Source organism: Thalassophryne amazonica, chromosome 17 (genome assembly GCF_902500255.1).
Source record: "Thalassophryne amazonica chromosome 17, fThaAma1.1, whole genome shotgun sequence".
Taxonomy (NCBI): Eukaryota; Metazoa; Chordata; class Actinopteri; order Batrachoidiformes; family Batrachoididae; genus Thalassophryne; species Thalassophryne amazonica.
The window spans coordinates 26,720,925-26,737,274 of NC_047119.1; the positions used below are offsets into that span (position 1 = coordinate 26,720,925).

Genomic DNA, 16,350 nt, shown 5'->3' on the forward strand with positions numbered 1-16,350 from the left:
AGAGATAATCCATCGACTGGAAAATCATGGTAACAACAAGTGAGGGACTCAGCCAGCTGGCGAGCAATGATCCACACGGGAATGGAAGTCTTCAAAAAATGTGGACGAACAACATAGAGGAGAAAGAGGAAGGAGACAGAGCAAGATCCTGACCGGCAGAAGCTTCCCACAGTAACCACATCCAGTGTCTGTCAGAAACTGTGTATTTTAAGACTGGGCCTGTTCAGTCATCGGACATCACTTGTACCATTTCATCCAGGAATTAACCAAGACTCGTCATCTTCCTCATCATAGAGGAATTGCCACAACAATGGAATTAGAGATATTAAAGCGCAAGGCATACATTTACAACTAAATTGCTGCTACAATTTTGCTGTTTGTCAATAAAGTGTATTACTCCATTAATTCATTCATTCATTTTCTATACCCACTTATTACAATTAAGGATCACAGGAGAGCTGGAGCCTATGCCAGTGGTCATTGGGTGAGAGGCAGGGTACACCCTGGACAGGCCACCAGGCTGTTACAGCACTCCATTTATGACCTCCACATATGTATAATATCTCTATTTTTTCAGTAATGTACAATTAACATATTTTCAGATTACACTTGTTAGAATTGCTCCCCCAAAAAAAGAAATATGGTGGAAAAACTGGATCGCTATTGATTGACAATTGGCCTCTACTAAGGTACCCCATAAATACCCCCTAAATGGAGTCAGAACACCCTGTTTATCCCAATTTATTCACTGCTAATTCACCATTTCATATTCCAGACATGCCTTGGGGTGGGGTGGGGGGTGGGGGGTGTGGGGTGGTTTGCTACCTGACATTTGGCCAGTGATCTTGACCTCCACCCAAGTGATTGGTCTTTGGCTAACCTCACCTTGCCAAGGCAATTCTGAAGTCCACCTACTTACTGTAAGTGCAACAAGGGAAGTACAATGGGTTCTCCCTGAGCAGAGTACCACACTGATGTAAAAAGAAAACAGTCTTTATTTGCTGCCAATGTAACAAATGGAATCGGCACACACAGGAGCATCAGTCCATTCACTAATCCGCATGGGTCCGTGTTGGAACAGACAGCTGGGTTAGTCAAGGACATAAACAGAGGTTCTAAATACTTCAGGAAGGCAACAGTGCCTGTGAAGGATTCAGCAGTTGGGCTAATCAAATGAACAAGCAGAGGGTCAAAACACAGCCAGTAAATACATCAAGTAAACAGTCCAACAATCTGCAAGAAAGACTCAAAAAAACCACATCAAGACAGGGTGGATCAGCAAGAGGAAATCAAACATCAGCGAACAACATGAGAGAGCAGGCATGAGAATGAGACAATCTGGCACTGGAGTGAGAGGCTGTGAATGGCTATATAGTGCATGACTCAATAAACAAGGAAATTGGAAATTAGTGTGCACATGATCTGCATATGATAGGAAGTAAAGCCAAGGAAAAGCACAAAGAACAGACATCACCTAATTAAAAGCACCACAGAAAGTAACAAAAATGTCAACCGGGACACTACAAGTGTCTCACACTTGAGCCAAATCAGGTTTCAGCACCTTTGCCAAAATGGATTATTTAAAGACATTTTCCGGGTCAAACTCCACTGACATACCAAATCTTACAGATATCAGCAAAAAGGGGTATGATTCCCTCTGGGTGCTCTGACTTCCTCTCACTTTCTAAGATGCAAGTTAGGTGAATTGGTGACTGCGAATTGACTGCAGGTGTGAGTGAGAATGTGAATGAGTTTGTTTGTACATATGTGTCAGCCCTTCGATAGACTGGCATCTTGTCTGGATCTAGCTACCCCCAGACTCCCCCCACCCCCGTTTTGATTGTTGTCTGGAATAAGCGGGTTTAGCAAATGGATGGATCAGCAAAAGGACCTGAGAGGAGTAGGCCGAGAAACAGGCAAACATGGCCTTTAACCAAATGATTGACCTCTGGCAAAATTAACCTTTGACATAGCCTACTTTGGTAATCTGTTGCATTTCCGTTAAGGTTATGTTAAAGTTTCACTACGAGTGTGCTACAATGATTTTTGACCATTGTACATGTTTCTGTGAAGGCTCTCAGTTGTCCAGGTGGTTTCCACAGTAGAGAAGCTTGAATCTTCGACTGGACTGGGTTGCTTGACGCAAGGACATATGTCCTCGCTGCTACATGGTACAAGTTTAGGGTGTTATATTATTAAACTACATGCTGGATCACATTATTGGACAACTATGACCTTCACACACCAGTTTGTCACTGTGACAGGCTGTGACCATCCAGTATTGCACATTTGTGAAAGTGAAATTGGAGCGTAAGTCTTGATCCAACACAGTGCAAACCCAGACTTTCTAAGTCCTTGCTAATCTTCTCAAGTACTGCATGCAGGTCATCCATGGATTCTGCAAAGATCCCATGCCAAAGACAAAGAAAAAAAGAATATATGCACTTTTACTTTACTTAGTAATATCTATATCTAGTAATTGTATCTAGTGGTTGTACATTTATTATTTAAGTTTAGATTTTTCTGATAGCTAGCTAGCTAAAAGTGGCAAAGTCATGGGATTTTAGACGCTGCATGAACAAAGTATTTCTCACTGAAAGCAGTTCTGGGATATCTAAGAGGTCTCTGGATGAAACACTATCCGCTGCTTGAGCCCTGCCTTTAGAGATTTACGCCCTTAGCAGGGCCACGGCAATTATCAAGCAATTACAGTTTCATATAGCCCGTTCTTTTGAGACAGAGGAGAAGGGCGGGCGATAAAAGCTCAGCAGTTACAAAGAATAAGTGTGCCAATATTGACGTTCCTTTTTCTACACACTTCTGTCTGGCAGAGCATGTATTCCCCTCACCTGACCGCAAACACACCACCTTTTCATTTACAAGAAAACGATCATTTGCGGCAAGCATGTCATTGACGTCCGTCTGGAGAGACTTTGTAGAAGTCTTGGTTGGGTTCTTTTAGGCACTCTGTTGATGTGCACGGTGAACCCTGGGGAGAACAAAAAAGTCCATTCTCTGCTTGACAATGACAGGGAGGAAGCTGTGTCTGTGACACATGATCAGCCTGCGACGGTAACCACAACGCCACACTTATCTGAACTATCTCGATTCCTGCTTGATTGACAGGAGTCCACTGCTGGATTTTTAGTAACTGTTGATGCATCGCTGGGTTGCGTGTGACTATGACCAAACCCTTTGATGCCACAGCCCTACAATTAGTTTCCAGCCACCTCTGGGTATGAATACGTTGGACTGCACATGGTAGCAATATGTTAGCAATGTGTTAGCAGGGCCAGATCATACTTCAGTCATGCTAATTTGAAGGGCTTCATTTAGGGGTGCTGGTCTGGGAAGAGTTCTGCTCTCACTTAATTTCTCCACATCCTTTTGTGGAGGTGATAACATGCCCAGGGGCTGGTGAGGAAGGGAAATTGATAGCTGTGTGGATGTCTGTAAGATGTAAGATGCAGCGGAGGCCAATCTGCCGTGTCCGAGAGCATTTTCCCACATGATTCCCAAAGGAAACCCGTCATTAAAGACTTAAGAAGCAGAGAAACTCTCAGATAATTCATAGTATGATGTGACTCATCTTTTACCAACAACTTACCTGTGGAAAACAGTGTTTTTGGACAAAGATTGGACATGTTGGACAGGAGAAATGTTGGTACTTGAAGACGAGCAGATTTTATCCAAAAGCTCCTCTATCTATTGGACTATGACCTGTTGACCTTAAATCATTTTAATTAAACTGTTTCTAAATCTGTCCCAGGGATAATAAATTTCCACCCGTACTCGCCTTCTTATTGAGGTTTGGACACAATTTAAGAAGCAGGAACTGTTTTACATAATCAGTTTGGAGGTTTGCAGCAATTTTACTTTCTTCTGCCTCGCTGTTGGCATTTTCCAGATGTGCAACAACAGATGTTTCCACATGTGCAGCAACGGACAAGACAGATATTCCTCAATTTTCATTTTTGGGAATTCTGAATCCAGACTAGACCGGTTTGATTACAGGCCAACTATGTTGTAAATCATTTCTCCACTGTGTACTGTCACTGAAAGCGGAATTTCGGAAGTCAAAAATTTATTCACAGCATGTAGTATTTACATTATTTATTAATTGCTGCATCAGCACATTATTTCATGCACGTTTGTGCATTTTAAGCAGCATAGACAAAATTCACACACACACACACACACATATATATACACTCAACAAAAATATTAACGCAACACTTTTGGTTTTGCTCCCATTTTGTATGAGATGAACTCAAAGATCTAAAACTTTTTCCACATACACAATATCACCATTTCTCTCAAATATTGTTCATAAACCAGTCTAAATCTGTGATAGTGAGCACTTCTCCGTTGCTGAGATAATCCATCCCACCTCACAGGTGTGCCATATCAGGATGCTGATTAGACACCATGATTAGTGCACAGGTGTGCCTTAGACTGCCCACAATAAAAGGCCACTCTGAAAGGTGCAGTTTTATCACACAGCACAATGCCACAGATGTCGCAAGATTTGAGGGAACATGCAGTTGGCATGCTGACAGCAGGAATGTCAACCAGAGCTGTTGCTCGTGTATTGAATGTTCATTTCTCTACCATAAGCCGTCTCCAAAGTCGTTTCAGAGAATTTGGCAGTACATCCAACCAGCCTCACAACCGCAGACCACGTGTAACCACACCAGCCCAGGACCTCCACATCCAGCATGTTCACCTCCAAGATCGTCTGAGACCAGCCACTCGGACAGCTGCTGAAACAATCGGTTTGCATAACCAAAGAATTTCTGCACAAACTGTCAGAAACCGTCTCAGGGAAGCTCATCTGCATGCTCGTCGTCCTCATCGGGGTCTCGACCTGACTCCAGTTCGTCATCGTAACCGACTTGAGTGGGCAAATGCTCACATTCGTTGGCGTTTGGCACGTTGGAGAGGTGTTCTCTTCACGGATGATGCGAAGGAGATGTGTTGCACTGCATGAGGCAAATGGTGGTCACACCAGATACTGACTGGTATCCCCCCCAATAAAACAAAACTGCACCTTTCAGAGTGGCCTTTTATTGTGGGCAGTCTAAGGCACACCTGTGCACTAATCATGGTGTCTAATCAGCATCCTGATATGGCACACCTGTGAGGTGGGATGGATTATCTCAGCAACGGAGAAGTGCTCACTATCACAGATTTAGACTGGTTTGTGAACAATATTTGAGGGAAATGGTGATATTGTGTATGTGGAAAAAGTTTTAGATCTTTGAGTTCATCTCATACAAAATGGGAGCAAAACCAAAAGTGTTGCGTTTATATTTTTGTTGAGTATATATATATATATAGGTATATATATATATATATATAGGTATATATGTGAATCCCCCCCCCCACCCCTGGGACGGTGATATGTATATTCCTCAAGCAAGTGTCTGGCACGGTGTCTCAGTGGTTAGCACTGATGCCTCACAGTATAGTGCAGCAGATAAGTGAAACAATCATGCAAATGGTGATAAAAGCATCAAATTCAGCAGAAATACTCCTTAGACACTCCTCTTTTGAAAAAAACGATTGGCCACTTGACTTTTCAGTCGGTGGTCAGGTAGGGGTCAATTAAAGAATTACACAGAGATCAAAATTAAAAGATGCTCCAATCATATTGAAAAATATTCCACATTATTTGCCTGATCATAAAGATTCCAAAAGGTATAGTTTGGACTATCTGTGACTGAATTCTATGGAGTTACGGGATAAAAACAGCAAGAATGGTCCAAAGGTCAGTGTCATTTTGTACAGGGGTCAAAAGTTAAAGTTGCTCCAATTTTGTTAAAAAGTGATGCAAATTATTGGTTGAGCTAATAGAATTACTAAATGGAATAGTGTTGACAGTGTTGAATGCTTGGTCTCCAAAGTAAAGGTCAAACAAGGTCTACGTCTATGACATGTGACATATGTTACCCCGTAACGTGATAAGTAAGGATGATACATGGTCCAAACTATTCCTTTTTAAAACCGTGTTAACTCAACGAGTAATTTGCATCACTTTTTACCAAAACTGGAGCAACTTTAATTTAACTGGAGCAACACCGGACTCTGGCTGCCCACTTCTCCTACTGGTTAGATTGTGTCTAACTGTAATTAGGATGGGTTAAATGCAGACGACAAATTTCGTTGTACACATGCAAAATGACAAGTAAAGAAAATTACTGGTGCTCAGCTCAGAACTCAGCTGCAGCCTGCAGACACAGCATAAGCCCAGTGGCTTTGTCAATGGAATGACCCAATTGTGACCCTGTGAGAGGCTACAGAGGCCAAGGACCCTCACCCCCTCTCGTCCAGTCACCTTTAATGGTGAGAAATGGGGTAAAGTGAAAGTAAAATCCCCAGAGATTTTCTCACACACTTCATTTGCACCTGCCCAGATCAGCGTGGTATGTTAATGTTTTGCTTTGGTCACTAATTACATAGTTGCTACAAAATATGATGTTAATACTCATTGTTTTGTGAACATGTGCTTTATTTTTGTTTCATGCATCAGTGTGACGTTCTGTTTGGCAAAGAAGTGTCCATTCACAAGTAATGTTGATGCTACAAGAGAAGATAGCCAAGTCTGAGCAGTTTTGCACCCTTGATGAGTGGAGTGAGGTATGTACCCTTGGACTGTAGGCTGTAAACACATTATTGTTGTTGTAAAATGCTACTACTTACTCTTTGTAGCACTCGGTGTTATTCTTGGGTGTCATGGAGGATTTGTGTGTCAATTTGAGGATTATTTAAATATTTTTCCAGCTTTGTGTATCTGTATAAATATTTTTGAGTTGATTGAATCAGTTAATATGCTCTGTATATATGTGTACGCATAAGTATTGCACTGTAAAACTTAAAAAATTGTTTACACTGGTGTTATTGTAGCGGCTGCACTCTGCATTGTGTTGTTACGACTCCACCCATTCGTTTCCCTCTGGATGCGAACTCACGATCTTCAGCATGGGAGTCGGACTCTCTAACCAGAAGGCTAAAACCCAGGGCTCTGGCCTTGTGACCAGAGAATTATGTTACATTTGTGTTTATATCAAGACTGTCGGACCAAGAGGGTTGGAGACAAATGCAGGACTCGACAATGTAGCTCTGGTTCAATGAGGCATTCACTGAAAGGTTCAGCAGGGTTTGGTACACAGAGAAGCAGTCCAAGAGAAGCAGACAAATCAAAAACATCAGGCAATGGCGTGGTCGACATAACAGGCAGGTGGATCACGGCGTTGCTTTGCGCCATGCGGCTCCATCCTGACGCGTGAATTTCTCCGCACGTCTGTCTCAATGTGCCGAAAAAGTGCTGATGTCCACGTCTTCTGCAATTTCTGTGGAAGTCAGACGACGTCCCGGATCAACAAAGCCTTCACTTTGGAAATGAACGGCACATTCCACTGTTACAGGAGTTTTTGTCATGGAAAGAGGAGCGGAGAAATTCGCGCGTCGGGACGGAGCTGCATGGCGTAAAGCAACGCCGTGATGAAGCCTCACAGGACATGTCCTGGCATGTCCAGCTCATTCACAATTTCTCGGATAGTCAGACAACTGAAAAGCCACCGAAAGCCGTCTGAAAGCCATCTGAAAGCCGTCCTGTGAGTAAATGGACCATCACAGTAGTGATGGTCCTCTTAGACCTGTCCTCTGCCTTTGACACGGTCGACCACACCATCATGGTCAATAGGCTGCGAGATCTGGTGGGGATGTCGGGCTCTGTGCTGAAATGGTTTACCTCCTGTTTGACAAACAGGAGTTTTAGCGTTTCAGTAAACCATGTTAGGTCTGAGTCAGCTCACCTGCAGTGTGGCATACCACAAGGCTCGGTGCTGGGGCCACTCTTGTTTCTTTTATATATTCTTCCCCTTGGGCAGATAATTCAGTGTTTCAGTGATGTGTCCTATCATCTGTATGCTGATGACATACAACTATACTGCTCTTTTAAAACTACGGAACTTGGGAAACTGAACTCTTGAAGTTGTGAGGTGAAGCAGTGGCTGAATGGAAATAGCCTTCAATTGAACTCTGAGAAAAATGAGACACTTATTGTTGCCCCTGATGATGCCATTCCCGGCATCAAGCAGCAGCTGGGTGACTTGGGCTCATCAGTTAAGACAAGTCTGCGGAATCTCGGAGTTATCTTTGATGAAGTAATGTCTCTTTCTGAGCATTGTAATAAATTAATTAGAAATTGTTTTTTCACTTGCGGAATATCGCTAAGCTGCGACAGGTGGTATCTTGTCATGAGCTGGAGACAATCATCCACGCCTTCATCTCCTCATGATTGGACTACTGTAACAGCCTGTTTACCTGTCTTAATAGAAAAGACCTTAACCGGCTACAGTACGTCCAAAACTCTGCTGCGAGGCTGTTGACTCGTATAAACAGGAGCGCTCATATTACCCCTGTCCTAAAGTCTCTCCATTGGCTCCCAGTTGAGTCTAGACTCATTTTCAAAATCTTGGTCCTGATGTTCCGAGCCCTTCATGATCAGGCTCCCGGATATATTAAAGATCTGATTCAGCCTTATACCTCTGCCCGTAGTCTCAGGTCTTCAGGCCAGAACCTGCTGATGGTTCCAAGGACCTGCTTTAAAACCCGAGGTGACAGATCTTTTAAAGCCACAGCCCCTCGTCTCTGGAATGAACTGCCACTTTCTCTGCATTCCCTGGAATGTGCTGAGACTTTTAAGAAGCATTTGAAGACTCTTCTCTTTAATAACTTTTCAGAACTGACCGATTGTTAACCTTGTCTTTTGTTTTATTTTACGACTGTAAATGCCGTCACGTATTTCCAGTGTGAAAGTCTGCATGAGAATGTGCTCATACAGCAGGGAGTGGGTGGAGCTGGAGGCGGGGCTGACTGACAGAGTAAGTGACACTTCTTGAATCACAACTTTAGTGGTGTTTTTGGTGTTGTTGTTTTTATTACGTCAGAGTAACTTATTTTCTGTACCATGTGACTCTGTGGAGGGACAAATTGGATTATGGTGGGCTGCTAATGTCTTGGAAATTAATGGGAAACCCTAAAAGTCTCCCCCCCCCCCCCCCCCCCCATTCACAGAGACCTGAGTACGCCCCTGATAATATCACATTCACTTGAGTCCTGGTGTCCTGTTCCCTGTTATCATAAAAAAGAAAAACGAAAAAGCAAATAATCAATTCAGAAAGGGTTTTTTTTATTTGTTTGTTTGTTTTGTTCTCTGAGCACCTCGTTAAAACGACCCTGAATAATTATTATTCTTGTGTATTGACAAATCTTGAGTTGTCGCGAGATCATGTGGCTCGCGGAACTGTAGCACGGCACGTGTGCTGGGTCTTTTTTTTTTTTTTTTTTTTTTTAAGTGTGGCTCTCAGCTGCCGAGGCAGATGATGATGATGATGATGGCGGAGCTGGTTCAGGGACAGGCCTCGGTGGCTCAGCCCGGAACGAAAGATGACTTCGCAGATGCCTTACGCCGGGTCCGACAGGTAAATGGTTTTCAACGAGGATCCGAATGTCTTTTTCGGGTCACGGACGGTGTGTTTCCGTGTGGCTCCAGAGCCGAACAGTTCTCCAAACACTCCTTATGCATCCAGCAAGCTAATAAGCTAACAGCCGTGGCAGCCAGATTAGTTTAGAGTGGACAGAATGTGCTTCAACAACACACTCAAACCCTGTCGGAAACACGGTTTGAAGCAGGTGTGACAGTTGCCACAAATGTGTCATGTCGTGTCGAAGTTTATTTAACTTTAGTGGTCACCTTAAATCGACACACTGCAACCTGTTGTCAAGTTTCAGAAGTTGGTTAGCTTAGCTTGCTAACTTGGAGCCCCTGCAGCTTGACCAGTAGTAGTCCAGAGAGGAAGCTACATTAACTAAGTCAGCTCTGATGTGTGCTGTCAAAACATAGTTTCCTACTTTTGGAGGATCACGTCAAGCTTGTTGCTTCTTAATTTCGTGGGCGTTTCTGAAAGCCTTCACAGTTAACTAATTGCACTGAAGATTGTTAGATTTCGGCGTTGCCCGTGTAGCTTATGTGGCTACTAGTTTTAAGTTCCATGAGTTGGGGTTGTCTAGTTAGCATGCATGCTAGTACACGTAACATGCGGCTTTAGGCCGTGTCATGTGTTCAAGTAAGTCCTCGTCACACGTCTGGTGGAACAGAATCCTCGTTTTACATTGCTGTCTGTAAAATAGCTGGGAAAATAAACACTGACCACGTTGTTTGGACGTTGCAGAGCCATTCTTCCACATAAGATATATTTCTGGGGCAAATGTGCTCAGAATAATCAGTTCCTAAAACGACAAAAGCAAAAGATCTTGTCTGTGTGCATAAGTTTGGATCCTGCTATGCTTAAGAGATAGAAGCACTTATGTAGTCTCTCTTCACAAAGCTATTAAACCAATGCTCAGTCCAAGGACTTCCTGAATGCTTGAAGGTTTTTTTGTTAAGATTTTGGAAAAAAAAAAAGTGGCTATATAAACAATTGTTGTGTACGCACTTGGCTTCCATACATGACAGACACTTGTTTCAGAAAGCAAGTTTAGTGAAAGCCACCTTGACATTTGCACGAATTTGATCTCCACAGTCTGCACCAACAGGCAATCTTGTCGTAAACTGTGCGCCAGTACACAAAAGAAAATTTTGAAATGTTCCAAGATTTCTGGCACACATTAATTTCATGCCACTTGTGTGAACTAGTTGTGAATATTGTGCAACCTAGTCAAAAACAATGCGTGTTGATGCGTGTCATTGCATGCAGGGCATCTGAACCTGAAATTAGACTATCATGAGACGTTACGTCTATAATAAACATAACGTTACAGATATGTTGTCTAACTCATGAGAAGGAATAGAAATGCAATTGTTTTACCAATCTGTTACAATATATATTATAAATAATTACCTTTGAGACAAGATTCCAAATGTGTTCTCCACCACATGATGCACACGAGACAACCTGTAGCTGTAGATAATTTCTCTGTGATTCTGGGAGCAATGACAGAATAGTTTTATCAGCCAAGTTCTGAGAGCAAATGTGTCTGTAAAATAGCTGTGAAAATACGAAAGCTGGCTACAAAATAAGTCCCTTTGGCTGCTCCCTTGTTTGCACTTTGGGTCGCCACAGCAAATCCAAGGTGGATCTGCATGTTGAATTGGCACAAGTTTTACGCCGGATGCCCTTCCTGACGCAACTCCACATTACATGGAGAAATGTGCAGGGGTGGGATTTGAACCCGGAACCTTCTGCACTGAAACCAAGCGCATTAACCACTTGGCCACCTACGAAGTGATTATTTTATATAATGTTGCGTCAAACAGGATGCATTGGCACAATGAATTGTGCGGTAGTGTGGGGATCATGTAAATGACAAGGTGTCTTAAGTTTTCTCTTTCAGAAAGAGAGGTATATTAAACTCAGTCAGTTCCTGTGGTAATTTAGTCTGTGAAACTAATCTGGTCTGGAGCAGGTTTTCTTGAGTAAACCCTCTTCTCCCTCTTATACACCTGTTTTGCTTTTCATTTATTCATCTGGAACATCCTGTGAAGATTAGCATTGTTTCAGTATACTTTTAACATCCTTTTTGGTCCAGTCTTCAGATTAGAGTATTTTTCTTACAATTCCAAGGGGTTCTGTCGAGGCGTGAGGATCCACCAGGCAGATAAGTCAATCTGAATCCGTTGGAACAATTGACAAACAAGTGAAAGATAAATTGCATGTATGGAGCTAGCTTACCATGGGGATGCCAGTATCATGGCTCCATTAATGCTGCTTTTTTACTCTGAGTTGATTAAACTAACTGAAATCAGCTCTTCTGGAAGTGAAAACTGTTTCCCATCTCAAGGTAAAGCAACTCGGAATGATAATCAGCTTGTCAAGCCTCCTTGCTGAAGCAGGGCCATGGTTGGCTCAATTTCCAGTGTCTTATCATAGCGATTGTGAGAAGGATCTAGCACCACTGTCGACATGCATATCTGTGGCACACACCAGTTCGAATGCTGTTGTTTTTGAGTACATGACAATGGCAGAAATATGCACTTTGTACTGTACAGTAATAATGATTCTTGTTTCCTTGCAAAGTCAGCAGTGTTCTCATCACACTTCACTGACATATACGAGGTCTGTGAGAAAACTATCCGACCTTTTTATTTTTTTCAAAAACGATATGGATTTGAATCGTGCGCTTGCATCAGACAAGCTTGAACCTTTGTGCGCATGTGAGTTTTTTCACGCCTGTCGGTTGCGTCATTCGCCTGTGGGCAGGCTTTGAGTGAGCACTGGTCCACCCACCTCGTCGTTTTTTTATTGTTTAGGAATGGCAGAGCGACTGCCGCTTTGTTCCATGAAAATTTTTTCAGAAACTCTGCCAGACAGCCAGATGGAAACCATTTGGAAGATTCAGATGGCTTTCGGTGAAGATTCTATCGGTATCACACGGATTAAGGACCATTAAAACTGGATTAAAAATGGCCCACGGCGGCGGAGGGCGCACCGCGCCCCGAGCGGCCATCGACAGGCTGGAACGAGCAGATCACTTCCAAATTTAAGGCTCTGTTGATGCAGCACGTCGTGTGACTAGGAGAGAAGTTTCAGAAGAGGTCGGGATCAGCACTTTATCGGCACATTCCACTGTTAAAGGAGATTTTGTAATGAAAGACGTGCGGACGGATTCGCGCGTCGCGACGCAGTTGCTCATGGCGCGGGACAAACAACACTTCCGTGTTGGAAACCACTCGTAAGATTCAGACGGCTTTCGGTGGCTTTTCAGTCGAGTGAGTATCCGAGAAATTGTTTAACAGCTGGGCATGTTCCAACTTGTCCTGTGAGACTTCCAACACGGAGGTGTTGTTTGTCCCGCACCATGAGCGGCTGCATCGCGACGCGCGAATCCGTCCGCACGTCTTTCATTACAAAATCTCCTTTAACAGTGGAATGTGCCGATAAAGTGCTGATCCCGACCTCTTCTGAAACTTCTCTGCTAGTCACACGACGTCCTGCACCAACAGAGCCTTAAATTTGGAAGTGATCTGCTTGTTCCAGCCTGTCGATGGCCGCTCGCGGTGCGCCCTCCGCCACCGTGGGCCGTTTTTAATCCAGGTTTAATGGTCCTTAATCCGTGTGATACCGATAGAATCTTCACCGAAAGCCATCTGAATCTTCCAAATGGCTTCCATCTGGCTGTCTGGCAGAGTTTCTGAAAAAATTTTCATGGAACAAAGCGGCAGTCGCTCTGCCATTTCTAAACAATAAAAATCCGACGAGGGGGGTGGACCAGTGCTCACTCAAAGCCTGCCCACAGGCGAATGACGCAACCAACAGGCGTGAAAAAACTCACGCATGCAAGGTTCAAGCTTGTCTGATGCAAGCGCACATGATTCAAATCCATATAGTTTTGAAAAAAATAAAAAGGTTGGATACTTTTCTAACAGACCTCGTATTAGGCTTTATCACTAATAATTTACCTAAATGGAAATTATTTCTGTAAGATATATTTTGAAATAAATTGATAATCAATATTATTTGAAGGTAGTTTTTCATGTTGTTCAGCCCTCTTTTATTATTCAGTCTAGTGCAGTGATTTTCAACCTTTTTTGAGCCGCGGCACCCTTTTTATATTTACAAAATCCTGCGGCACACCACCAACCAAAATAATATAATGCTATTACCTCTGGTTTTGCGCAAAACCCAATTATTGCAATAGAAAATCGATACAGAAAACACCGCATTTCGAAAATCCCCAAGCATTTTGCGCTCTGATCTCAAGTAGGGCTGTCACGATTAGGAATTTCTGGAGACGATTAATTGTCAGACAAATAATTGCGATTGACAAATATATTGTCTATTTTTTTCTTTTTTTCCCCTTCTTTATAAATACCTTTGGAAAGTAACAGCTGTTAAAGTTCAGAGTTCTCACCTGCTTTTTGTGATCTGTGCGTCTGAACATTGTTTTTTTTTTTTTTTTTTTTTTTTTTTTTTTTTGTGGCTCAGTTCATTCATATATTCTCATTTTTTAAATATGTTTTTAAAGCTATTTGACCGTTTATTTCATCTCATGATCTCATAAATTCAGCATACGACGCGCACATGGTGTGAACAGGACAGTAACGGCAGAATCACACCTTTAGAGAAAGTTCAGAGAGAAGTAAAGGCAGCTTCACGTTTCCGTTTGTTAACGTTCACTCGGGTTAAAATCCTCTCTCTGCTCCGCGCTCGCTGCGCACTGAACGTGTCGCGCCTGCATTCAGGAATCTCCCTCACCCACCCCCTCCCTCACAGTCTGCAGCCTGTTAACTCCGCGCGCGCGCGCACACATAGGCACAGACACACACACCGACAGCTCTGCATTTTAGATGCGGCTTTTGAAGGAGAAGACACTGTTTTAATCGGCCGTCAGCCTCCTTGTTATTGTCCCGCCTTAAGACGAGAGCGAGGCTGCAGCACGTTTGACATCAGATTCTGAGTCGTTTTATGCTTTGTGGATAAAATAATAATTCACGGTAATCGCGAATATGAAAATAATGGCGAATATGAAAAAATACCCACGGCACCACTGACAATCGATCACGGCACCCTAGGGTGCCGCGGCACCCCGGTTGAGAATCACTGGTCTAGTGTATAATGTCACAAAACTGTTAGCAAATACAAGTGGAAAAATAGTCTAGCTCTTGAAGATGTCAGTACATTCATCTGACTTGACTTTTGTACACATGCCAGTACAATATAAAATGTCTGGTACATAGCAGTTCGGCACTTTATGTCCTTGATTGCCGTGTATGGAAGCCACTGTGTACATTATTGTCTATATAGCCTCAGCCTTTGAGAAAGTCTGTGACACTGTAAATCATGCTGTCCTCCTCTGTTACCTATCTTTACTTCTGTCTGAAAGCCCTTAGTTGTATTTAGTCCAACCCTTCAAATTGTCAATGGGCAACCATCAGTCCACTGCTCTCAGCTCCTCCAGTGGTGTCTATAATGATCCTTATTCAGCCCACTTACACAACCCCAAATCAGATGGGTTTCATTAGACAGTATGAACCAAGGTATTTCATGTTTTGTGTCATCAACTTTATTTAATATACATCCATTCAAGAATTTAAAGATGGCAAGACAGTCCAAAAAAAAACCCCAAAACAGCAACAACAAAAGGCTGAGAACAGGACAGTTTAATCTAAATATAAAGATTAAATTATCACTTTTACAGCCAGATTACTTGAGACAAGTCAGTGGATGTGTACATGAACATTTTCAAGTCCCTGAATATGTTTTGGATATCATTTATGTTAATGATTAAGAAGTACAAACACTGTGGTGCTGTATGGTAAATCTGTCAAGTAGGGACCTAAAGAATTGAGTGACAACATGGGCTGGAGAAAGGAAGCCACCAAGACACTCGCACAACTTGGAAGGCATTAAAGGCTTCTGTGTTTGTGGCTGGAGAAACTGTGCATAGTGCAGCTTTTGTCTATTGAATCACCATTTATACAGCCGATATAATGAAAATGTCTACCATTGGGCAAATTTAGGTCATTCTGTTTATACCGTCTACCCCGGCTAGGGTGTACATGAATGCTAGGTGTGTACTGCACCTAACCTACTGTTTGACAAGCTGGTTTAAGGGAAATAGGTAAACCTTGAAGCCACTACAATCACTATGTAAACAAACGTTCTTGATAACGAACATAATAATTTTAACACTGTCACATTCTGGAAAAATATAACTGTCAACTGAGAAAACTTGATCAAGCCTGCAAATACACATCTCATAAAATTATTCATGGCGTGGCTCCTTCCTCAGTCATTTGCTGTGTTAAGCACTGAGTAAATATAAATTACAGCAGGAGTCACAACTGGTTTATCCCACTAAAAATCTGCTATAAGACTGTGTTCCTTTTCAATTAAAGTGTCACATGAATGGAATGCTGTTCTAGGTCATGTCAGTGAAACCACTTACAGGTTCTTTTTCTGACAGTTAATGTGGTTTATAAGCCACATTCATAATTTGGCAGATATCTTTTAATATGCTGCCATACTGCCTTATAGCATGATCTACCTTAGTTTTGTGCTGTTGTCATTGTCTGTCTTGCTTGTCTGTTTTTCCTGAAGCTGCTCTGTAATTTACATGTCATGTTCATCCTTGCTTGTGAGCAGTAATTTGCTTTTATTGCTGCCTGTGTTATGCTTTTACTGTAACTGGCTTCCCTTAACATTATTTACATTGTGTTAAACTTGCTTCTTGATTTTAAATTGTTAAATTTACACCTGGCCAGCGACTTACAGATAACTAGTTTCTTGGCCAATTCTGGTGTGATTAGTCATTTTTATTAGCTCCCACTGACACGCATTCACA

General features: G+C 42.5%; 1 protein-coding gene across 2 annotated transcripts in view; it reads left to right on the forward strand.

The window, feature by feature from the left end:
- Window positions 1-9,328: 9,328 nt before the first annotated feature.
- fubp3 (far upstream element (FUSE) binding protein 3) overlaps window positions 9,329-16,350 on the forward strand; it is a 53,643-nt gene continuing 46,621 nt past the window's right edge. For both annotated transcript variants that reach the window (XM_034191900.1, XM_034191901.1), the window contains exon 1: window positions 9,329-9,488. In XM_034191900.1, the coding sequence (XP_034047791.1) occupies window positions 9,387-9,488 (102 nt within the window). In that variant the 5' untranslated portion in view covers window positions 9,329-9,386. The remainder of the gene's footprint in view (window positions 9,489-16,350) is intronic.